This window comes from Falco rusticolus, chromosome 10 (genome assembly GCF_015220075.1).
Source record: "Falco rusticolus isolate bFalRus1 chromosome 10, bFalRus1.pri, whole genome shotgun sequence".
Taxonomy (NCBI): domain Eukaryota; kingdom Metazoa; phylum Chordata; class Aves; order Falconiformes; family Falconidae; genus Falco; species Falco rusticolus.
The window spans coordinates 5,702,471-5,727,730 of NC_051196.1; the positions used below are offsets into that span (position 1 = coordinate 5,702,471).

Here is a 25,260-nt window from a genome sequence, read left to right on the forward strand (position 1 = left end):
AAAAGTATAGGTATCTGTAATAGTGTATTAAAGCTTCTGCAGAAGTAAAAATCAGATCAAGAAGTATGGTACAGAGCTGGATTCACCATTTCCTTGTTTTGAGCCAACAGGTTGCCTTAAACATTTCATGTGAGTTTTTAAGAACACTGCATAGTTTTGGTGTAACTATAGCTTTCTTTGTTTAACAGTAAGCACTGTGTTGGAAGTCATGAATATATTCAGAGCTGTCGGAAGTGGGATACAGAAATCAAACTGCAGCTCTTGACCCACAGTGTAATATGCAGAGATCTAGCACGAACAGTAAGTACAGCAGCAATGTAAATCTTCAAGAGGCTGGGAGTTTGCGTCAGAGTTGATGGATCTGAGGGTGTAAGCTCTTTGTGGTGTTAACAAAGCATTGGGTCTTCTTGGTGTTGGGAATTGTGTTCTTTACTGAGAGGAAATGACATACATACTGAATTTTTCCAAGGCAAATAATGTAAGTATGGGTAATATCTCTTTATTAGACTAAGTACTATAGCTGGAAGAAGTATGCAAGCGTTAGGACTAAACTTGAGGCCTGAGAGAAGCAACAAGTTTCAGAGTTAAATAGATGTTTTGAACAGTTTTTTTACTTTAATTGGATATGGCACTCAATTGCTGTTTCTTCCCTCAGTTCCAATGTGTACCTGTTTCGTAGGCTATTAATTAGTTCTTTTCCCCTTTGAAGAGTTCACCTCATATCTTTCATTACTAATGCCTGTGGAATAGAAGGGGAAACTTCTAAAACAGTATTACAAATTATAGAAAGGTGAGAACTGGACTTGATATCTCATATTTTATTGCAGGAAGATGATGACAGCACACCCATACATCTAACCAAACACCTCTACAAAGTAGAAAAGCCTTTCAGAGAACCTATTATAAGGTAATGTTATGTGGTTATTTTAGTAATCGAGCCCGCTGCTGAGTTTCTGACTGGGGTTATATTACACTCTTGCACTTGAGTTCAATAACTACTGTTTCTTGCAGGTCTTCTATTGAAGAGCTTCTTGATGTGTATCAGAAGCAAGTCAATATAGCTCTTAAAAATGAGGTAAGTCCTCGTAAATTATTGCTGAACTAAAAGTAGCATGAGAAAGTTTAATAATGAGATAGTTGGGGGGGGGGGGGAAAGGCTTGCAGGTGTTCTTGGGAAAACTGATTTGAACAAGCTGTCAAATGTAAAATTGGAATAATGGATTTTTAGATTACTGCTCTTTTCTTGCTAACTGATGATTACTTTAATCATCACAATTCTTAATGTATCTTCCAAGTCCTGGGGGTGCAAAATAACCTTTTCCTCAAAAATGTTGGAAGAGATTAATTTAGGGGAATAAGCAAAATCCTGAATCATGACTGCACCCATTGTTGTGAGCCATGAATGAATATTAGTAACAGGAAAAAATCTACAAAAGTGAGCAGTAACAGTTGTGTTCAATGGGAGTTGAAACTGAAGCACGTTTGCAACATACAAGTAAGTGTTACACAAAGTGTAGTAACATCTCATTCTGCACTACTGGATTAATTTAAAATACACTGTCAAAACCATTGTCAATTTCAGTGTATGGCAGGTAGCTTAAAACAGCTTGCATGTCGAATAGTTGGGAATGATTTCCCAAGTGCTAGCTGAAAGTAACCTGCTTTACTCATTTCCAAAAGGAGAAGCTTAGCTCAGCTCCTGATAGTAAGGTAGCTAGGAGACTTGAATACTTCAACATCAGGTAGCTATGCTTCTTAGTTTCTCTAAGAACAGTCTTGAAAAGAATGACTTAATTACAATACTTTTCATTTCCACTACATAAGTTTACCTCTCCAGGAATGCAGGTCTGAACAAGCTGATGTCCCTGCTATTTATATATTCCCTTAACGCTCTTTAATTCCCTTGATGGTGATTCACCTTGTTGAAGGGTAGTTGTGAACACAGTCTTTGTAGAAGAGTAAGATGTTACTGCTCCTTGGTATGTGGTGCTTGTGTTGCTTGGGTCTTGCAGCTGCTTTAGCTTGTTTAACTGTGATTTCACAGGCCGAGGTGAGGAATGCAAAACACCTCAATTCAGACTTGATATTCTACTCTTTCTACAATCTTTCTGAGGGTGGGAGTTGTAACTTGTAGGTGATGATAATTAGGTCCAAGTATCAGCAGTTGCATTTCAAATTTCTTACTTCCTGAAGTGAGTTCCTGTGCGTATTCAGTAGCTGACACTTGCTAATCAGAGTGAGACAGGGTCATCTGTAAGTAACTTGCACACAGCCTTTGATTTCACATCACTGGACACTTGAATACTTATCTTTTGTCTGTTTATTGAGATTAATTTGAGAGCCTGTGAGGAAAATAGTGGTGGAAATTTTGCTTTTTGTGTGTCAAAACATCTGTTACCTTCAAAGTGTTAGCTTGGAAAGTATGGCTTAAATATTTACAATGTGTTCTGACTTCTGTGGTTATTTTCTTACCAGACAAAGTTAATTGTTGCCAGGTAACTCCCAATACAAAAATGTTTTGATTCAAATGGCTGCTTTGCTATGCACTTCTAAGAAGGTCATGAGACTTATATCTGGGGAGGGTGGGGTTTGGGAATCGGTTTACATTTTGCTGTGAGGGTTTTACACTAATCCTTCTTTACTTGTTTCTTTCACAATGACTTATAAGCACTTACAACCCTATACATTAAGCCTCTAAAAAGTAGTTATTTTGAAGCAAGTATTTTCATTTTCTACATGTGGTCTTTAAAACTGGATGAAGCCTTTTGCTTCTATTAAAAACCCGAAACCCAAGAAACCTAGGATATGATAGTTTTAAGTTGCTTTTCCTCTACTTGAAGAGGAGGAGGAAGGGAATATTAGAAGCATATTGTTTGTTGTGGTGTTGGGTTTTTTTGTATTTAGTAGCCTACCAGCATTTTCATTTTCTGATAGGAAGCAGATCTGTTCCTTCCAAAAAAAATTCCTTTGAAGTGTGCAAACTCCCCTTCCTTTTCCAAGGTGACAGTCTGCAATTGCTTCATCTGGAAGAACCGTTTAAATACTATGTAAGGCAAAAGTTGCAACAAACTTCTTAGAAAAGTAAATTTCAGTAAAAAAGATGAGTTCCATTATGGAAGCTGTACTGTAGTGTAACTGTAACTTGAACCTAATGTCTTTTTTGAAGAGGGATGAAATTGAAACACTGCTTCTCTTGCATTCCTTTCTCACACTAATTGAATATTATTTTTTTTTAAGTACATGTTCTTTTTTACACCATGAGGGAATTTGAGCTTAGTATCTAATTAGAAAATACTTGTCTGCCAACAGCTTAGTAGAAAAATGGTTGGAAACTGCCTAATGTTTCTTGGGACCCCATGCTAGAACCCGTGCTACTAGGCTTTTGGTGTTGATAACTGAGCTATAAGGAAGCTCTCAATACTGAGATTTTTGTTTAATCAAATTGTTATACTGTAGTTTAATTGAGTTATGCATTTCATAATGAAATTTTCTTGGCAATTCATTAAGCAAATGTAAAATTAAAGGAATACTGAGTTTCACAATTATGATCAGATCAACCTGTTCTGTTGTACATTCCTTATTAGAACCAGCATAAAGCAGTAGATCATGTAATTAAGACTGTCAGAAAAATCTGTTCCACATTGGATTGTGTAGAGACTCCTGCAATAACGGAATCGGTAAAGAAGCTAAGGAGGGCTGTTAATCTTCCAAGGACTAAAAATGCCGAGGTAAACTCTCATACTCTAAATTGTTTTCTGAGGTATGCTTTGTAACACTGGCAAATAGTATTTCATAATCTTTGGTGGTTGCAAATACCAGCAACAGTTCTGTCAGGGTTATATGGGTTTTTTTTATTTTACCTGATAACCTTCCATATATTTTAACATCTCTTTGCTGTTAAGGTGTTAATGGCTTGCTTTTGGAATCCTTTCCTGAATAGTGACTTTTTAAAACTAGTTCTAAAACACTTTTTTCCAGTTCTGTAATTACAGACCTGTGTCACAGCAGATGCTGCTAAATCTGACTGAGGGAAATGAACAGTTACCTTATGTCCTCTAAAATCAGTGCAGTTGTGCTTAAAGAAGGGATTCACATCATGTATTTTCTGTGTAGTATTTGTGAATAGCAGTAGCATCTTAAAAGTCTTAACAGTTCATGCTTCTGTGTTCCTGAGCATATGGACAAAAATAAAATCTCTTAAACAGATCAGATCTTGATGATCAAAATGAACAGTTCACTTGAGGAGAGCTGGTCTCAAGTCACGTTGCCAAAAACAGTTGTTAAATGGAGAAGTGTGCAAACAAAGTTAAATGGTGTTACGGTGCTATTTCTGTTGTCCTACAGCCTTATTAGGGTGGTGATTCATAGGCTGTTCTACTCACTTTGGCTTCATCAGTTCAGTGATATATTTGTAATACTGAGCAGGAGTCTTGCAAAATGCACAGATCAAATAAATAGTTGTCACAAGAACTAAAGTCCTTGCAGGGAAATGCAGAAGACATATTAGGAAAACAACAAAATACAAGATGTTAAATATTTCTTCAATGTTTCATAGGAGAAAACTGTAGAAATGATTATATTGTAGTGTAAAAAAACTTTCAAAGATGATGCTGCTCCAGTAGGATATGTATGGAGGCATATAAGATTGTTTTCAAAAATGAAATTGCTGTGAGGATTGGAGCCAGTTGCATCTAGACTTTATGTAAGATATTGCTAGATTTCATTTTTAAAATTTTTAAGTAATTGTTTTGTAGTTGGAAGATGTGGCCAAAAAGCTAAACAAAACAAAAGATTGTCCAGTAGAAAATTAAAAATATAGTGCTGTTTCAACAGTTTTCGCACGCATCCTGTCATGCTAAAGTATTTTTACTACTTGACATGTATGGTGGACACGTGACAGTTTTTTCTCAAAGGGGAAAGTGATGTGATTCCCACCCCCTGCCAAGTTTCTCCATCTTTTCTATAAGAATATGAAATTTTTTGTTAGTTAAAACTTAATTTTAACAAGATGCTCAATTAATACACTAAAAGAGAGGATTAATTCTTCTGCAGCAGTTGTGGCAAACCTCTTATACTTTCTCCGAAGTATTAGGAATTCACTGGGTTTTGGTTTTGAATCACAAACTTTGTTTTCATGAAAAGCTTTAGTCTTACCAGAAGTTTGATTGGGTGTGAAACCCTTCCTTACTACGAAGGGAGTAAATTCCTATGATTTGTCACCGGTTGGCTTCAACAGTGTCCTTGTTGAGACTAGACACTGCAGTAATACTGTATCATGTTTAGACTTCAATTTTAGCAGACCAAGAAGCAGACATAGCAGATAGTACAAAGTAACAGTACTTACAGTACTTCGGTTTTCTCAGTTGTTTAACACTTTCTCTTATTCAATAAATATATTCTTACTCTGCCTACAAAAGATACCTTAACAAATGCCACAAAACAGCTGCTCAGACTGAAATTACCAGGTAACTGAGCTAACAGCTTCTGCTTTCATCTGTAACAGTCCTGAGTTTTCTCTCTACTTGGAGAAGCTAGAGTATCCTGAGCAATATTCCAATATACTGTGTCTTAAGAGTTCATGAAGGGGGTCAAAACAGTTGTGACTTGACAAAACATGAGCTTTTGAACATGGTGAACGGTTGCTGCATGATGTAGAAATTGCAATGCTGTACGTTTACTCAAAGCTCCTCAAGAGTTAAGATTATAATTCAGCCTAATTCAGCTGTCTTGTAGCTTCTGTACAAGATACTTAAGACAGATGGAAAATTAGTATGGGTTTCTCAGTATTGACACTTGCTCTAACTTTACTGTATAGGTATCCTTAAAACGCGGTGATGACACTAGCAAGAGCTCATCTGGTGAGTAAAGTTCTTAAAATTTATTTAAAATCTGCTTTCAGGTGGCTGCTTTAGGAAGATATGAATTAAAGATAAATTATAATTTAGTTTCACTGCAGCCTGAAAACCCTCTGAAAGTGAGTATAGACCAGTTAACAAGAGCAGTTGAGGCCCTTCTGCAACTCCACGTGAATTCATGTAGCAGTTCTGCAGCAATTTCTTCAAAAGATAGTAAGAGTACCAAGGAAGCATGGACTGCCACAGAACATCTCCAGTTCACAATATTTGCTGCTCATGGAATTTCTCCTGGTTGGGTATCAAAGTGAGTAATTTATTAATTGTAAAATTCATCCTTTTATATATTTTTTTTTGTTTAATTTATTTTCTTTTTCTTGTCTAGTTACGAGAAATACTACTTGATTTGTTCTCTGACCCATAATGGAAAAGATCTGTTCAAGCCTATCCAGTCCAAGAAGGTTGGCACATACAAGAACTTCTTCTACTTGATTAAATGGGATGAACTGTAAGTGACTTCAGCGTACTAAAACTCAGTAAAGTATTTTGGTTTAGCTTGTACCTTCCTAGCTAGCTGCTGAATACATTCAAGCAACCCTTACAACTGCTTCCATCTGAAGTGTTGAAAGAACAATGTTTGAGACTGACTGATAAAAATCAGAAATATTTTTCCAAACGGTATTTCTCTACTCACTTTTAAAGTGGGAATGGAAACACTGGACAAGTGCCCTGTGCTAATGTGTTAGTAGTATACAATTAGAAGGAGATGCAAAGGTCATAGCATTTGTTGTAGTAGCAACAGCTTGTGCTGCTTAAAGAAGGATGACTAAAGCTTGCTTATGAGCGGTGCTTAAATTATGTAAGTGCAGAGGAGAAGCAACTCACTAACATGTATGTTGAATCATTTTTTATTTCAAAGACATGGTAACAACTTCGTATCTCAATTGGAAGGTCTAATTTAGGAATATTTCTATAGAGAGAGCAAGTGCATAAATGCTTAAGAGTACCTGTCTGTAGCATACGGGAATGTCTGGTTTGAGCTACTAAACTTCAGTTTCTCTTTATGGGGCAGGGGGAGAAGGTAGAAGGGAAGAAAGAAGGGCATGCGGAGGATAAATAGGGAGAGGATGGCAGATGATAACTGCTAACTGGGAGGGGTAAATATTTTTCATTACCTGTGCACAGCTTACTCTTTCCCACTTCATCGCTGTTGGGTGGCCTGTCATAACTGGAGCTTCCGGTGAGCTCTGTGTTACTCTGTATCTGTGTTCCTGGCTGTTTTTAAAGGTCAGAGACCGACCCTGGGGAATACCCTGAAAGTGTGCAGTGACAAATTGTTTCAGACCAGGAATGAGAGTTCCAGGTTCTAGAATACCTTCGGAGGGTATTCAAACTACTTTAGGTTTTTTTCTGATGATGATGCAGGGGATTAATGGTCCGATCTTTTGCTGGCAAGTACTAGTGTATTACAGTGGAAGATGTGTTAGATTGCTTATAAGCTGCTTAATATACTTGTGGTGTTTTATAGTGTAACTGGCTTAGTAATATGCTGTTGTAACTTTTAGAATGATATTTTGACACGTTAAGGAAAAATCAAGCTTAAAGAATGTTTGAAGCAATAAAAATAGTTTAAACAAAAATTTGAGTTTAAATTGCTCAGTGAGGTCTATACTCCTCAGCTGCTTTCTTTATGGGTGCTGGTTTTGTATCATTTGAATTTAGCTTTCAGTAGTTCTTAATAGATTACTTTTTTTTTTTATGTGGTTGGGGAACTTGTCAGCTGGCTGTTTAAATGAGAGAGATTAGGAGGCAGCTAACATGGAGTTGTGTGTGTCCTAGTGAGTAGAGTGGGAAGACTGGTTATGCTGGACAGTACGGTTCTGTGTGAGGAATGTGATTTAATAGACAAAGATTAAAAAGGGTTGCTCCAAATCTGGCTACAGTGCAGAAGTGTAATTTAGCAGGTTTTGCAACCTGATATAGGAGATAAAGTGAGAGTGTATTAGGATCGCATGTAATGCTTGTTCTTCAATGTTAAGTAACTCTTTGAAAGAAAGAGGCATCAACGGATTATATGGATAAACCTGTAATTTACTAACAACTGTCTTTCCTCTGACTGACTTTTAATACTTTTATTTTGCAGAATAATTTTCCCCATCCAAATTTCACAGCTGCCTTTAGAATCAGTCTTATGTCTGACTTTGTTTGGAATCCTAAATCAAAGTAGTGGGAGTTCTCCTGACTCAAATAAGCAGAGAAAGGGCCCAGAAATTTTGGGTCAGGTTTCTCTACCTCTTTTTGATTTTAGGCGGTAAGTATCCAAAATATATGGGTAAGACTATTAATATGATTTACTCCATATAAAGTTTACTCCACTCCCACAATAATAGTAACCGTTTCTCTGCCATTGAATGTAGTAGCCATGTAAGAATTGTAAACTATATTGCTACAGAAATAATGCATTGAATTAAATAGGGTACAAAACATGGTCCTGTGTCGCAGTATTTCCATCTAACTAGCTGAAAAATTTACCTGCTGGAGGAAGCTGAATATTGCTTGGATCAAAGTGGTTTTATTTGCTGGGAATGTACATAGCAACATGGGCCAAAAGAGGTCATGGTATTACCAGCTGTTTGTAACTATGCAGCAGTTCAGTGTGTAAGCATAACTCAAGCTGTCCTTTAAGGAGTCCACTGACATTCACGTGTTGCCCTGTAAGTCATATGCAGGGAAAGTATGTGCCGGTGTCGCTGTACTGTATGTATAGTCTCCCCTCTAGTAAAGGAGTATGGTCTTGGTAGGTGGCATTTCATGAGTTCTGACACCTGATGAGAAGACCTAAGAGTATGTTATACTGCCTGGAGGCAGTTCAGTCGGTATTCATATATATTTTAGCAGATAAGTGTTAAGAGCCAGTTCTCAGCCAACTTACGAGCCACGGTGATAGAAAATGCAACTTGCGAAAGAGTTTGCAGCAAGCCTTGGTTTCAGCAGGAGTAGTGTCTAGTGCAACATGAAATGGAACAGAATTCTTAAGAGCAGGTAAACAATGCATTACGCTTCCAGCGTGTCACTGGGAAAGAACCACTTAAGTTCCTAAATCTGGTAATATGGCAGCAAAATATAAGCTACCAAGAGAATAAAAATACTGTTAATAGATGTTTTTTTAAGATATAGGTATATTTTCATAGATAAGAAAAATAAGCAGTTTCTTCCATCAACATGTTTTTGAGTAATAGAGAACTTGGGATATGCTGAAGTTAGTCTTTTTGATTCAGGGCTGGATTTAATTTAAAAAAAAAAATAATGAAAATAAAGGGATAATTAACAACTGTTAACAACTTAGGATGTATTTCAAGTTTGAACTAGCCTTCCTTCAAGTACAACTACTGGATCCTGTTATACCTTTTTCACTAAGAATGAAAACCCTACTATAACTCTCCTCAGTGAAGTGTTCCTGGATTTGTTCTAGTTGTCTTGTCCTTGAAATGTTTTTTATGAGGTGTATTCCGGAATGTTTATCACTTCAGTAGCTATTCCAGCAAAACATAAACCAATGGATTTGAACCGCAGATGCCAGAATTAGGCATGATATTGCGCAAATGATGACACAATTGCAAAACAGCTTCAGGATTTATGCTTAAGATTTCAGATTTATATATGCTTCTAACTCCTAGGTCTTATTGGAAGCTTAAGTTATCTAATTGTCAACCAAGGCTGCAGAAAGACAACCAGGTTTTTCCTGGACTGTTACTTTGATGTATTGCTTACATCTGTTCCATGTGGGCTTCTGTTCTCTGGTACTAATATGGCTCTACTTGTTCTGCTTCCTCTTTTTATGGTGACAATTGCAACAGCTTGAGGGTGCTTAAAGAGTTTTTAGACTCTCTTGCGTTGCAAAGATGGCCGGCAGCTGCTTTGTCTCCACTGAAACTTGGTTTTATTTTCATGAATGATGCTTATTTCAGCCCTCTGCTAAAATGTATTTCAGACTCTCATATAAATACCACATTTCACAGTATTTGATTGAAAACATAGCTTTTGCTTTGATTTGAATTGCAAATTCATCTTGTCTTCATGCTGTGTGGTGTTCTCATAGCAGTTAGTTTGGGGAGAAAACTGTATTTTCTGTTTGTGCAGAGCACTACAATAGAATGCGTTGTGCCAGAGTTTACTGAATGGCTTGTATGTGACAGCTGTAGAGCTGCTAGTGGTCTCATCCACTTACAGTCTACATGAATTAAATTCAGACCTAGGTTATTAAAGATACTAGCGAAATATTCTAGTTAAATTTGAGAATGGCATCACTAGCAGGCAGGAGCTAAAACTTGTAGCGAACTAAAACACAGGAAGAAAAAAGTGATGGATGTGCTTTGGAAGAATCCATAGTCAAGTGAAAATCTCTTCAGACGAAGAGTGTGTGTGGGTAGCTTAAAATATCTTTGCTTGCGGATGAAACAGAAGCTGTGGCATGTACATTAAACTGGAGAATTATTAAAATGTAACCAAATAGCTTGTTCTTTTTAGTGACATGATTAAGTAATTTTTACTGGCATCATAAGCTCCCAGTTAGTCAATATTTACATATAAAGAATTGTTCTTTTTCTGAAACACATATAAACCCAAAAGCATTTTTCAAAATGTATTTAAGGTTTGGCCTTCAACCAGTCTTTTGAGACCGTATTTTGATTTTTAAAGACTAATAACATTTTCTGTACCTAACATTTAGCCCTTAACTGATTTATGAAGTATCCTTAGTTGTGCATTACTACAGTTGGAAATGGTATTAATATTGGGAATAGACTGGCAAATACAAACACTTTTAGATTCTGAAAGTACGTATCAGATGGTGATGTCTATAATATTCCGATGCTGGTGTCTCTTTGAGAATGTAGGAAGGTGTGTGTTCAGCTCATTCCTCAGAGACAAAAGTGTTATTTCTCTCCTGTAAGAAATAGGGAGCACTTAATTTAGTTGGGTCATCTGTGTCAGCACTTTGCCTTTTCCACCTAGAAGTTGTATGCAATGCTTTAAAGGACTTACAGTCCAGAAGACATCCAGTGAAAAAGAAATAAATTGACAGTTGATGATTTTAGCACCCTTTTTTTAAGCTCCAAACTGTATTGGCTAGTGCAGTTTGATTTCCTGTGTTCTTTTCTGAAGATGGATGTTGAAATAGTTGTCGTAAGATGAATTCTTATCTCTGCAGTAGAAACACACACAGTTTGAAGTGCCTTCCTATACCACACTAATACTTTGGAATTGTTTCCTTGTAGTGACTGTTGATCTTCTCCAGATAGTATTTTAATAATTTCTTGTTGAAGCAAACGGATTGTGATGCTAACTACATGCTGCTTTTTCTCAGGTTGTTAACTTGTGGGACAAAGCTTTTGCAACTGTGGACCTCATCACATCCGCGTCTTGTGTCGGGGATGGCCAGTAAGAAAGGAAATACGGAAAGAATAGTTTTGCAGGTTAGGTATAATTCTGACTTTATCTGGCTACGTTTTGTTTGAATATTGTAACTTGTAACTCCTACGTGAGTGGTAATAGATTTAATTAATGTTTTGGGGAGAGTGTAAATATTGCTAAGTCATATTTGAAAGCCAGTATAGAATGGTGATTACTCAACATAAAGGACAAAATTGTGGAAAGCTGCTCTAAGTGTATACAAACCAGTTACTGAATCGTTATCTGGAGTAAGAGACATTGGCAGTGCCTTGGTAGTACACGGTGTCGCTACTGGGAGAGAACATCTTTGAAAAGCAGTTTATTGAAAAGTATGCTGAGATGGGAGATGTCTAGACCCAAACAACAGTAATTCCAGTTTCTTTACAGAACATAAGCACCCCTCATTCTAAATTTTCTCTCCAAAGACCTTGTTAGGCATGGCCTAGCAGTCCCAAAACATGGTTGGAGCTGGTGGTTGAGTTCAAACTACTGGTGCAGATTTTAATCGTTCCGTGATCAGTCTCCACTCTAAGCATCCTCGTTGCACTTTTGAGGAGTACTCCAACTGCTGGATTGTGCAACAACACAACTGTCATATGTTTAAGGACCATAGTTATGTAGAAGAGTTGAGGTGGGAAAAAAATAAGCAGGAAACAGTAACTGTTACACATGTAGAACTAAAGATTTCAGGTGCCTAAATAACTGTGGTTAGTGGAAGTGTGAGCTTTCTGTACTGTTCTGAGGAACTTGCATTATGTTCGGGTTTTTTTTCAGATTGATTTCCCATCCCATGCTTTTGATATTGAATATAAAATTCCTCAAGCAGCAAAGACCACTGTGCATCATACCATAGAAACATTAGAAAAACCACTGAGAGAACGTCTCCTTACCATTCTCTCTAAGGATAATACCATTGGGTATGTACATCTCCTTCTAGCTATGGTCTTTTTGTACATGACAATTTGTGGCTAGGGTATGGAATGCTTATTTATTCTTAAATTTCCTTAATATAGTTGCAGTAGAATTTGAAGACATATAGAGAACTAAAGCAAGAGATTGAATTAAACTTGCAAAATAACAGTGCTGACTCTAATGAATTTACTTTCTATGGTGTCACAGTACTCTCCTTCTACAAGATTGCTACCTTTTGGCTGCCTGTTACATATGCCTATATCTGCTTGGCAGGTTTTCAGTTACAGGGAGCAGTGGCAGCTTCAGCAGTAGGTGTTTGTATGCCATCTGGCAGGCTTTCCCACTCATCTGCACCAAACTAACATTAACGTTTTGGTTTATTTCAGATTATACTAAAACTGTTGGGGTTTTTTTCCTGCCCAAATTATAACTCTGAACAACTGTTTCTGTAATGTTTGGGTCTTCATTCTGCTTCTTGTTTTGACTTTTGTGGAGGAAATAGCCATTTTAATTTCATGCCATTTTGCATGTTAAATTATCTGTATGTATACAATGACCAGTAGCATGGGTATTATTCAGGTGACTGTCTGTAGTGTGTGTTATAAACTGAAATGTTTTTGTCTGCAGGCTATCAAAAGAAGACAAAGAATTTTTGTGGGAGAAGAGACATTACTGTCATAGTCATACTAGTAGCCTACCAAAAATACTGGTTAGTGCCCCTCACTGGGACTGGGCAAGTCTTCCAGAAATATATTCGCTACTTCACCAGTGGCCTCCTTTATCACCCTTGGCTGCACTGGAACTACTTGATTCAAAGTAAGAAAAACAATGTAAATAAGTTCTGTCTGTGTGTTGTGCATTAAATAACTCTTCTTCAGTGAAAGATTCTGAGTGCCATTGCTGTGGAAAATATTTTTTTAATTTCTTGTAGCAATAGCTATATTTTCTCAGTTTTGAAGAACGTGTGCTTACTTTATTCATGTAGGCTTAACCAAATCATTTAGTGAATAGCAATAGTGATTAGGATTCTGAGATCTAATTTGCAACAGGTTAGCAAGCTGTACAGCCAAGTTATTGAGAAGTTTTGAGAGATAACTATGCTTGTCCTAAACACACACGTTTGCATCTTAGTTAATGAAGGGCTTCAAATTTATAGGTCCTTTATTGAGCTGTTACAGAAAAATCAATATTAAGTCTTTATCTAGCTGATATAAAAAAAAAATAATTCTACATGAACAGAATAAACTTCATGTGGATTTGTGGTGACTCTAGGTTTGCTGACCAGGAAGTACGAAATACAGCTGTGAATTGGATAGAGACATTAAGTGATGATGAGTTAACAGATTTCCTCCCTCAGTTCGTACAGGTAAGACTTTCTGCCTACACTGATGTTTGAATTTTTTTCTTTTGTTTTGAAAACCCAAAGAAATGGCTGATTACTAGCAGCAGAAGTGCAATTGCATGCCTCTCCGCTTAATGACCTTAATGCATAGTAGGAAAAGCAATTTGGATAAATAATAGTTTTGTGACTGTCATGGATTTGTGGTGATTCTGTCTGTGCATTAGTCATAAAATCTCAGCCTTCATCTAGAACTAAATCCAGAACCAATTTATTTCATTTTCTTTGTATTTAGGCATTGAAGTATGAAACCTACCTTGACAGTGCTCTTGTCAAATTTCTTTTGGCTCGGGCATTGGGAAGCATTCGAATAGCACACTATCTATACTGGTAAGGTGTTCTTTGTTCTGTTGCTTATGTAATGTGTTTACTGTAGGATTACTGTTTCCAGAAAAGATATTCTTATGTCATAGTTCATAACAATGAATGCTATGAATGGAGAGTATACAAAATATATATCCTGTTGGGTTTTTCATGAAAAAAAACCCCAGTACCTCCATGAGATGCAAATTTCTTGCCTCTTATATCCTGTATATCAGTAACTTCAGACGTATGTAGTACTGATTCATAAAAATACTCAAATATCTTAATATTGCATTGTTTGTAGTAGTTTCCTTAGGAAAATCTAACTTAAATTCTTTATTTCAGGCTTCTTAAGGATACACTGTACGATACAAAGTTTGGTGTAAGGTATGAGCAAATTCTTGGAGCTTTTCTTTCCATCTGTGGAAAAAGGCTGAGGGAAGAGCTGGAGAAGCAGACCAGACTGGTGCAGCTTTTTGGAATGGTGGCAGAAAGAGTAAAGCAAACTAGTGGATCTGCTCGGCAGGTGTGTATATATTTTTCATATTCTTTAGGAAGATTAGACCGAGTATAACCTCAAAACAATTCACTTAATTGCCTTTTTAATATAAGATCAATAAAATGTTATGTATAATATATAGGAAGAACTATTGCTCTGCATTTTAACATTAATGGCTTAATGAAAGTGATGTTCATCAAATTTGTCATCTAAAACATAAGATTGTGTGAAGTGAAAGGGTAAGAAAGGATGGTTTCTGTGTACAATAAACTGGAATTGGATTTAAACCTGTTATGCAAAAGAATAGGATATCTATTTATATGCTAGTGGTATGAACTTACAGTTTGATACTATGATGCTATCATCCGATTCAGTAAAAAAAAAAATAAACCCAAACCATACCCCACAAACTTGTGTGATTAGTGTTGTACTACTAGGCTTATGTATTTTACCTGCTGGTTTAGCTATTAAAATGTCTAACGTTCCTTTTGACACAGAGGGGTTAAAACACTCTCTTAAGAGTAGCTTTGTCCAGAAGTTTTCTGTAGGTGCTTCAGTTAGTCAACTGAGTTTTTTTTTTTTTTTTCCTGCAGGCTGCCTTGCAAAATGGTATGGAACGTGTGCAGTTATTTTTCTTGAAGAACAAATGCCGTCTGCCTCTCAATCCCAGTCTTGTGGCAAAAGAGTTAAATATTAAGGTACTGCACATTCAGAGTTTCAAAACTTATTTGTAAAAATTATGTATAGGCAAAGTTTTTGTGAATAGAAAAAAATCAGTTGAGGTGCTTGAAAGCTGTTTATGCTGGGTGTGAGGGGGGATATTAAAAATTCTGATTGAACAAGGGCAGTGAAATTACCTTATCCCAGATAAAATTTATACAAACACTTGGGTAAAACCAGTGAAGGTACTTGTTATAAAAGTATATATCTGTAATAACTTACTAGGTCTTCAGACCCTGTCTCTTCTGAGACCAACAATCCTGATTATAGTGAAGCAGGGGACTGTTCAAAGGGCATGAAAAAGCCCTGTTTGTGGTAGCAATCAGAAGAGAAAATGGAGCAAGGCTGTCAGGTTCAAGCAATGAGTAGATAATGTGAAATAGGTGAAACTACCTGTTACTGGTTGTGTCCAAGAGATGCACTAAATCAAAGGAGGCAGACAGCTTTGCTTGACTGTGAAGGTTCAGTAAATAATAATGTAGGAGAAGCAGGTAAATTATTTTTCCAGAACACTGCAAGGTTTGACAATATCTGCTCAACCACAGTCTTGATTATATCATCATGCATGACTGAGAACCTAAAGGCCTGTAAACACTGGATTTAATCCTCTGTGGAGAGAGTTCATCTTGCTTTCCTTCTCTGCTGTAACTATTAAATCATGTGTGTGCACTTGAAAATAGATAAATGAGAAAATACTGTGAAACATGCAAATACTTGGGTTTTTTATATTCTCTAGGTTTCAAAAAAAGCTGCTGATAAGACTGAATAAACCCTAGATAAATATCTTTCCTTCAAAATGTATAAAAGATCACTGTGCAACACTATTGGCTTTGGTACAATAATTCAACAAATAACAGCCAAAGGGCTCTTTATTCAAAGGAAGCATGTATTTGCCACAATTGCGATGTTAAAGTCTGAATAGACACATTGTGTGTCAAACCTGCTTGCTGTCAGAATGTCTTGTTTTCTGGTCTAGCAGGAATAGTCCTTCTTGAATATTAATACTAAATCTACTTGTAGGCATGTTCTTTCTTCAGCTCCAATGCAGTACCACTGAAAGTTGCACTGATAAATGCAGACCCTCTGGGAGAAGAAATTAATGTGATGTTTAAGGTAGGCTTTACATATGTATTGGAGAAAAAAGTTTAATGATAATTGATACCAGTGAAGTAGTGATTAACTTTAGCATAGACCACTATGCTTAGTTTTCTTGTGAGTTTGCTCCTGTGCATCTAGAATCCATTGTCTGTAGAGGCTGTTAAATGTGAAAGTAAGTCTACCACATGTGAAAGCTTCAATGTAGCCTGGCTTTCTTTTTAAGTGCGTAGCTATGAAGAACTAAGTAGCATAATATATCTCTTCATGGAAATATAAAGCGATTAAAATCTGTGAAGTTTAGTTTTGATGAAAGTATATTATGTCTCTAACTTTTATTTTTCCATTTAAGGTTGGGGAAGATCTGAGACAAGATATGTTGGCTTTACAAATGATTAAGATTATGGATAAGATTTGGCTGCAGGAGGGACTGGATCTCCGGATGGTTATCTTCAAGTGTCTCTCAACTGGAAAAGACAGAGGTGCGCAACCAGATGCTGCCTCTAGTCTTTGCTCCCCCACCTCAATTTCTCATTACACTGGCAGAAAAATTTGTGTCGAGGCAGGCCCCAGAAACAGTGGAAGGCCAAAAGCCTTCCATGCAAGGAGCTTCAGAACGCAAGAGTGTAGCAAGTTCAAGTGTTCTGCATTTCCTGGTGGCTGAGTTGTATTTAAATTTGTTTCTTCTCTTGAGCCTTAAGATTCTCATGTGTTCTGTTGTCTGTGAACAGTGGTGCAAACATAAATATAATGATAAAAGCTAAGGCTTCTCTTGATGCCCTTATTGCAACACAAGAAAATAATGGTGCCATAGCAGAAAATGTAGTTACGGTGAAAAAGTATTCAAGACAAAACTGAAATACTAAGGTATTTGGAATCTTCTGCAATTGAGTCAGAGATGTACACTCATCCGTGTACTGAAACGTGCAAAAAGTGGGGGCATTGTAAATTTTTCCACATGCGCTGTTGCCTAGAATTGGTGTCATATGCTGGAAAAGGTTCTTTGGTAATATGAGGCTGTCTTCTAGGCTTGAAACTATGTCACAAATTCTTAAAGTTGAGTGTAAATACCGCCGTGCACCTTGAACGTGCTTTTTGCTAGTTTTCACTGATTCTCTAGAATGAGTCAATAGGAACCACAAGATCTTTAAGAAGATAAAAAATTTAAGTATTTCTTCAGTCAGGTTTTAGAACAGCATGATGAAAACTCTTCAGTATGTGGAAAAGGTGGAAATTCAGTTTTGCCAGACTAAGCAAAAGACTTCTATTTATGTAAGCCTTGCCTTTTAGAGAAACAGATGGCTTTTCTTCCTACTTTGAACAATGACTTAATTGCATAGCATGTTTCTTTTTTTGTTGCTGCTAATACTAGTATTCCTAAAGTACCTGAAGGATTAAAGTGGGGAAAAAAAAAAAATCAGTAGCTCTTGCCAAGCTAGAAGTAAAATTCTATTAAATGTTTTCCCTTTATGATTTAGCTGTGCAAATGTTTCTAGTAAATGGGTCTCCTAAATAAGGCCAGATGTAAAGCTCGCTGCCTTATTTCTGGAGCAACAGTGTGGTCTGTTTCAACACCTGACAGCAGTTAAGTTACTAGATGATTTGTGTGTCAGTGTATGAGAAATCTCAGCATCAAAATGTTTTGCAGTTATTGCTTACAGACCAATACTACTTTATGTAGTGGAAGGTAATTATTCAGAGTTTTAACTTGTGTATTCTAGCAACCATAACTAATGGTAGGAAAATAAGCCTAACTTGGATCTTTACATGCGTTTCATGCTATGCTTTGTAATGTAGTTTGTGGAAATGCCCGGTAGACTAATAGCACTATTTTATGCCTAACTGGGTTTTGAAAGAAGCTAGTCTAAGATAAGAAAATCCATCACTGTTAAAGTTTCTACTAAATAATGAAAATGTAGTACAACTTAAGGAGATATTTAAATACGCTTTGTGGTCTTTCATATGAAGGCATGGTAGAGCTTGTTCCTGCTTCGGATACACTTAGGAAAATTCAAGTGGAATATGGAGTGACAGGTTCATTTAAAGACAAACCTCTGGCAGAATGGTTGCGAAAGTATAATCCTACCGAAGAGGAATATGAAAAGGTAACTTTTTTCAGTAGTATTCTTTTTTGAGAATCTTTTTAAAAAAGGGGTTAAATGCCATCCTAAGGAAGAATGAAATTCTTACTCCAGATGTTTTATTGAAACTTTTGTATCTTTGGGAAACTTCTGTTCCTATTCTTGAAAAAGAGCAAATAAAAATCCCTTCTATAACTAAAAAGGAGCCAGATGGGTTCTCAGGACTCTCATCAGAAGTTTTTATTAGATGTAGTAAAAATGTACTTCAAATTTAAGATAGAGAGGAATGGTGGCTGCTCTTAATTGTGGTTTAGGAGCAGCAGCCTCTTCTTTTACAAGCATATGGGCTTCTTTTGGCTACAAATTAACACACTGGAAAAATCAGTCTTGTGCCCTTTTCTCTGCTAACATTCATTTCTCTTCGGTCTTCAACAAGAAGACTAATTTCTGTTGTTTATTTTCTATTATTTAAAAAAAAAAAACCAACCTTTTTTGCTGGGGAATTTGATACCTGAAGATTTCTGCAAAGCTATCTGAAGAATACCGTTTGGAAAAAAAGCATATTTTAGGGCCTGTCTTGTCTGGCTTGGATTGCACACTTGTCAAGATTGACTGTTGAATGTGTGAATGCTGTTTTTCCCACTGATTTTATGTCAATTCACTTCTCTCTCTCTCTCTCTCTCTCTCTCTCTTCCCCACCAGGCTTCGGAAAACTTCATTTACTCCTGTGCAGGATGCTGTGTAGCTACTTATGTATTGGGGATTTGTGACCGCCACAATGATAACATAATGCTCCGAAACACAGGGCATATGTTTCACATTGACTTTGGAAAATTTTTGGGCCATGCGCAGATGTTTGGTAGCTTTAAAAGGTATTTTCTATAGCTAAGTAATGTAGAGAATGAAGTGACTTTTCATATGTTTTTGTAAGTATAATTCTAATTTATAATTCCTATTATCTGCTGTTCTTGTTATGAAGCCAATATCTTCCAACGTAACCACAGTTTCCAGAATGCATTCGAACTTAACTGTATAGAATTAATTTTGAAAACGTTCCAGTTTCCTACCCATTTCCATATTCTGATAATTGGAACTGTTTTAAGATAAAGCACGTAGGCATATAGCTTTCAAATAAAATTACTGTTCTAGGTACTGGTAGTTCTAAATAAGGAATTTGGTCTCTTAAACATCATTTAACTTCACTGCTTCCAAACTGCACTCATTCCTTTAGAAATTTGTTTTATACACACTTGGCAAATCTCAATGGGAGTTTCCTTACAGTAGTTACGAAAGCAAAGTATTTTGGTACAGGAAAAGATGAAAAGATTAATATAAGTTTTTATTGATATGTGGGAGCCTTGTATCTTAACAAATGTTGGTGTCATATTTTTCCAGGAATGTTGGCTAAAACTGTAATACAGTTTCACTTTTTCAGCTACATTTATGCCATTATGTATTGCATGCTAGTTAGGTAAACTTTCTAAATGAATGAGAAATTGAGTGCCAGGACTTTTACGTTTTCTGAATATCTGAGTATCTCAATGTGAAACAAATGAGAACAGGTGCTGGCTCATAAAAGCAGTAGTGAATGTCAGTGTTACAGAAAAAAGTGAACAGCAGGTTTGTATTTGCTACCCCTCTGTGTAGGGGAAGATAATCTAGGATACAGGATATTTTAGTAGTGATATATTAGTGATAATATAGTTACTACACTTGGTTTAGTGTGTTATGGCTTCCAGAAATGAGGTGTGGAAGGCACTGTAAGGTAACCTGACTTCCAGGTGTGGCTGCAGATCTGCTGTAGGTCCGGTACCATGTGAATGTGCTGGCGATCTGAGATAGCACTAAGGAAGAGCTGAACCCAACCCAAAAAAGTAAAATGGCATTAATGAATCATTTAATATCATTACCTTGGGGTGGGGGTGGAGGGGGAGCAAGAAGCACGTGACAGCGAATAGACCTTGTACTTAACTCCTGAATTCTGTGCCTTTTGAACAGGGATCGAGCTCCTTTTGTGCTAACATCGGATATGGCTTATGTCATTAATGGTGGTGAAAAACCCACTATCCGCTTTCAGTTGTTTGTGGATCTCTGTTGTCAGGCTTACAATTTGATAAGAAAACATGCAAGCCTCTTCCTTAACCTACTCTCATTGGTAATAATTTTATTAAATTCAATTGAAACTTGATAGATCTGTCATGTTGGGTTGTACTAAATGCTATGCTTATGTTGCAGAAACCTTAATGCATGCTTTTAAAAAATCAGATCTACTTTATAGGGAGGTTGTATTTAGAGGGGGTTACAAACTTTTTTAACTACCTGCCTGTTTCCTGAAAATCAAAAACTAAGACTGCAAAGTGTTTAACTGCTTTTAATGTACCCGAAATGGTGAATAACTGCTGATTATAAGTAACCATTGGCTATTGCTGTTAGCATTTAGAAGTTCAGTGCAGCTTCAAATGAATCTAAGGGTCTAAGTTTTAATCATTTCAATGTTAACTCATATTGGGTTTTTTGCATTAAAACTGTAAATTTTAATTTCTTGCAGATGCTTTCTTCTGGGTTACCAGAACTAAGTGGGGTTCAGGACTTGAAGTATGTCCAGGATGCTCTCCAGCCCCAAACAACAGATGCAGAAGCTACCATTTTCTTTACAAGGTACTGGATGAGTGAAAAGTGTCTATTTTGTTGGACTAAAATGTCCGCTATCTTCCTCTTAATGGGAGCTTTCTGCTATGAAAAAATGTATGAGGATGTTCACAAACACGTCTGTAGAATCTGAATAGTTATGCTGTACAATCATAAAACATGTTAATCAATGAACTATATAAATAAGATCGGTTTCATGTAAGGTTAATATTTGTGCTAAAATTGCCTTTAAAAGCAACATGGTGTAAAAAAACTTGTTTGAGATATGGAGAGTAGATATTCTGGCTGTGTTGAGACTTGCATTTTGAATACAGGCTAAATTGGTTAATAGCAGTGTGTATGATCGGAACCTTGTAAAGTACTGTAAAGAAGTTCTCTCTTCCAATAAGTGTGTTTGCATACTGGGGAGGGAGGGGATGATGCTCCTGTGTAGTAAGTGGGGGTTTGTATATAGTGTAACTGAGTTGTTCCTATGTGTTACAAAATGTGGAGTTATACTTCATTTTAAACATACAGGGGAAACTGCAGTAATATGCCTGCAATTTTAGAGTCAGTCATCATAGTCATGGAATGGTTTGGGTTGGAAGAAACTTCAAAAAAATCTAGTCTAGCCCCCCTGCAATGAGCAGGGACATCTTCAGCTGAGCAGGTTGCTCGGAGCTCTGTCCAGCCTTGAATGTTTCCAGGGATGGGGCATCTACCACCTCTCCAGGCAGCCTATGCCAGTGTTTCACCACCCTAATTGTAAAATGTCTCTTCTTTATATCTAGTCTGAATCTCTTCTCTGTTAGTTTAAAACCATTGCCCCGTACGTACCACAACGGGCCCCGATAAGTCTGTCCCCAGCTTTCTCAGAAGCCTACTTTAAGTATTAAAAGGCTGCTATGAGGTTTCCCTGGAGCCTTCTCTTCTCTAGGCTGTACAACCCCAGCTCTCTCAGCCTGCCCTCACAAGTAAGCTGTGCCAGTCCCCTCTAGTTATTTTTGTGGCCCTCCTCTAGGCCTGCTCTAGCAGGCCCATGTCTTCCCTGTACTGAGGGCTCCGAAGCTTGACACGGTACTTCCAGGTTTTTTATGAACCCTGGAAAGCCTTCACTGCTTGAAAAATGACAAATTCCAGAGTTTGGATACAGAATCTTCTATTAAATGTTGACAGGAAAAAACTGTTTCTCTGTCAGTAAGAAATTTAAGTTTTGTTTTTCTCAGACTTAAGTCTGATTCATTGACAGAACCACTTTTCTGTGTTTTGACGGTATTTTTTCTTTTCTAGGTTGATTGAATCCAGTCTGGGAAGTGTTGCCACAAAGTTTAATTTCTTCATTCACAATTTGGCCCAGCTGCGTTTCTCAGGTCTACCTTCTAATGATGAAGCCATCCTCTCATTTTCTGCTAAAACATATTCTCTTAAACAAGATGGCAGAATCAAACAAGTGTCTGTGTTTACATATCAGAAGAGATACAACCCAGATAAACATTATGTAAGTGTGTGGAATCTTTCTGCACTCAGTGAAGACACTGTGCATTTTTTTCCAGCCAGATATGTTCTCCTTGTCGTAAGATCAGTACTTAATCACAGAGATTTAGTCCAGGGGAAGCTTGCCATGTTCAGCCTTAAGTAGCTGGCTTTGAGGTAGACAACTAGATTCTCTTTATTGACAGATATTTAGTAAATACAGATGTATAAATTTACTAGTTCAGTGAGGGATTAATCCTTAAGGTCAGATTTAGGGTGAGCTGAAGAGTTCTCTGAAGTCTTGACTGCACTGACTACAGCGAGAGCCTAGAAACCTACACCAGTGTTGACACCCCAAGACTGAGCCCTACTGTGGATGACTTAAAAGTAAAATCAAAACTCATAATTGAACTCTTGTTCTTGCTGGGAACGGGCAGCTTGCTTCCTGGCGAAGAACAGGAGTTGTATTGGCTCTGGCTGGGATCGAGTTATCTTTCTTCACAGTGGTCCACACAGTGCTGGTTTGGATGTTTAACTGAAACTGTGTCAGTAAGACACAGTTAGCTTGGCTGTTGCTTGTGCGGTGTCAAGGCTTTCTCATTTTCTACCATTTCGGCCCTGTTTTCCCCCTCTGCTCCCTGCAGTGTGTAGGCTGTGGGTGCGTGAGGAGTTGGGAAGAGACACAGCAGGGATAGCTGACCCAAACTAGCCAGAGATACCCCATAGCGTATAGTGTTGTGCTCAGCAATAAAAACTGGGGGTAGAGGAAGAAAGTGGGGGATAGGAGGGTGTTGTCTTCCAAGGTGGCTGTTGCCTGGGGACTAGCTGGGCATGGATCTGCTTGTAGGAGGTGGTGAGAGATTGTCTTTGCATCACCTCCCCTCCCAAGGACTGTCTTCATCTCAACCCACGGGTGTTCTCACTTTTGCTCCTTATTTCTGTCCCATTGGTGAGGGGGTGGGAGTGAGTAAGCGGCTGCGTGGGTGTTTAGCTGCTGGCCAGGGTCCACCAGCCACAGGAGTGCTAGAGTACAGGCTGGTCGTTTTAGCATCTGATAATAGTCTTCAGAATGAAGACACTTCTGAAGAAGGATCTAGAAGGAAGCAGAAAGGACAGAACTAGTACTGGTGGAGATGATTTATAAAAGATGGGGATCTGAGTCATGCTTACATAATTACCATTCTGTAAAATGGCTCCTTCCTGAGTAGAAGCCATTAAGTCAAACACTCTATGGCTTTGTTCTGACCTTCCATTAAAGTTGTATTTGCTCTGCCTAAGTAAAATACATCATTTGGTGTATTCATGTACCTACACTTCTAGTCAGTCTTACTAGGGGCAGCAAGCATTACAGTGCTGTTAGACCTGGGTTACACGGTAGGACTTGTATTAATATTTGTGTATGTGTAACAATGGTCTAATATTTTTTTTACTTCTGTACCACTATTTGTTGGCCTTGAGTAGTCAGCTCAAGCTGTGTTTTCCTCAAGTTGTTTAAAAAGTAAGCTAGACTGATACATGCAAAATGTACATCTCTTTCTAAGTTTTATTTGCTGTAAATGTCTTAATCTAGTAAGACACGAGCTAGAGATGGTAGAACAAAGTTGAATAAAGCTAGAAGTGAAGAGCAGCTTTGTACTGAATTGCTGTTGAGTCCTCCTGGTGGAAGCCAAAACAGCCTCTTATCTTCCAGAAAGTGTTAAAAAGATGTAATCGTCTTCTGTCTAGACTGTTAAACATATACTTTAAAAACACAGGCAACCAGGAAGAGGTTTAACTCATTTGCCCATTAAATGAGTCCACTGGATTGAGTTTTCCATGCAGTTTCTTAACCTTCCTTTCCCTTTCATAATAATGTGAATAATTGCATCCTGTGACTGTACCCAGTATTTTTAAAAATTCTTTTTCTATAATGCAGTACACTTACACCCGCCTACCAAATTACCACCTTAAAAGCAGAATCCTTTAGAATCTTCAGAGAATTAGACTGAAAAAAATTAGGCATTCGTTTCCTCCATAGTCCACACTTGAAAAGTTTTGTGGTAGCTCTGGCCCTACAGATACATGGCTAGATGTAATCCCACACTAATGGGTTAAATTTTTTATGCCTGCTATGTGGTGTGAACTTACAATGAGGCTTAAAAGGGAGAATGCAGACAACTTAGCGTTAACTGCCTTTATCCCCCTGTCAGATGTGTATCTACTTTATGAGAAGATCTCGTGATGGTACTTTGCACGACGGTAAGGCTAGTTAGAATTTTAACTCTGCTATAAGAAGCAAATGCTGTTAATGGGATATATATGTTGGAGAAGGACTGCCATAGTAGAAAGAGTTAATTGTGAAGAAAATTACATTGTTAAGTCAGTTCTATAAATACTGTTACTACTTTTATCTTTGTGTTTTTGTGTTTTGGGCAGATCTACGTAGTGAGAGTTTTGAGAGAAGGGCAAGTTGAGCCAACATTTGTCTTCCGAACATTTGATGAGTTCCAGGAGCTCCACAACAAACTTGGCATTCTCTTTCCTCTCTGGAAGTTACCAGGGTATGTTCCTAACTCACTCATCGCTGTTACAATGGAAGCAACAAAACTGTTTCCAACTGGGTGGAGGAAGAAATAGCTTGAAATGGAGACAAAACTGCTGATGGGCAAACTAGATGTCAAAGTTGGCAATTCAGGGAAAGAACTGTTTTGTCTAAGTTCTAAGGAGGAGAGTCAGAGGAACAACTTGGTGTCTTTAGTCTTGTGTGTTGTATCACGGGAAACAACTGTCTGTAAATTTTTCCTTGCTTCTCTGTGATGTTGTTACTTATTAGTGTGCTGTGTTTCCACTCATGTTTGACATAAAAAA

General features: G+C 37.4%; 1 protein-coding gene across 5 annotated transcripts in view; it reads left to right on the top strand.

Annotated features, from left to right (window-relative positions):
• PIK3C2A (phosphatidylinositol-4-phosphate 3-kinase catalytic subunit type 2 alpha) overlaps positions 1-25,260 on the top strand; it is a 53,964-nt gene that overhangs the window by 23,842 nt on the left and 4,862 nt on the right. For 3 of the 5 annotated variants that reach the window (XM_037401476.1, XM_037401480.1, XM_037401477.1), the window contains exons 6-27: positions 189-300; positions 828-907; positions 1,012-1,075; positions 3,585-3,728; positions 5,900-6,159; positions 6,238-6,360; positions 7,996-8,163; positions 11,218-11,326; positions 12,078-12,220; positions 12,843-13,031; positions 13,488-13,581; positions 13,850-13,944; positions 14,263-14,443; positions 15,010-15,114; positions 16,157-16,249; positions 16,584-16,713; positions 18,200-18,336; positions 19,015-19,184; positions 20,311-20,467; positions 20,861-20,970; positions 22,231-22,438; positions 24,829-24,953. In XM_037401476.1, coding sequence (XP_037257373.1) covers positions 189-300; positions 828-907; positions 1,012-1,075; positions 3,585-3,728; positions 5,900-6,159; positions 6,238-6,360; positions 7,996-8,163; positions 11,218-11,326; positions 12,078-12,220; positions 12,843-13,031; positions 13,488-13,581; positions 13,850-13,944; positions 14,263-14,443; positions 15,010-15,114; positions 16,157-16,249; positions 16,584-16,713; positions 18,200-18,336; positions 19,015-19,184; positions 20,311-20,467; positions 20,861-20,970; positions 22,231-22,438; positions 24,829-24,953 — 2,997 coding nt within the window. Of the gene's footprint in view, positions 1-188; positions 301-827; positions 908-1,011; positions 1,076-3,584; positions 3,729-5,815; positions 5,859-5,899; positions 6,160-6,237; positions 6,361-7,995; positions 8,164-11,217; positions 11,327-12,077; positions 12,221-12,842; positions 13,032-13,487; positions 13,582-13,849; positions 13,945-14,262; positions 14,444-15,009; positions 15,115-16,156; positions 16,250-16,583; positions 16,714-18,199; positions 18,337-19,014; positions 19,185-20,310; positions 20,468-20,860; positions 20,971-22,230; positions 22,439-24,828; positions 24,954-25,260 lie in introns of all 5 variants that reach the window. The other 2 variants (XM_037401479.1, XM_037401481.1) reach the window with 1 other exon arrangement.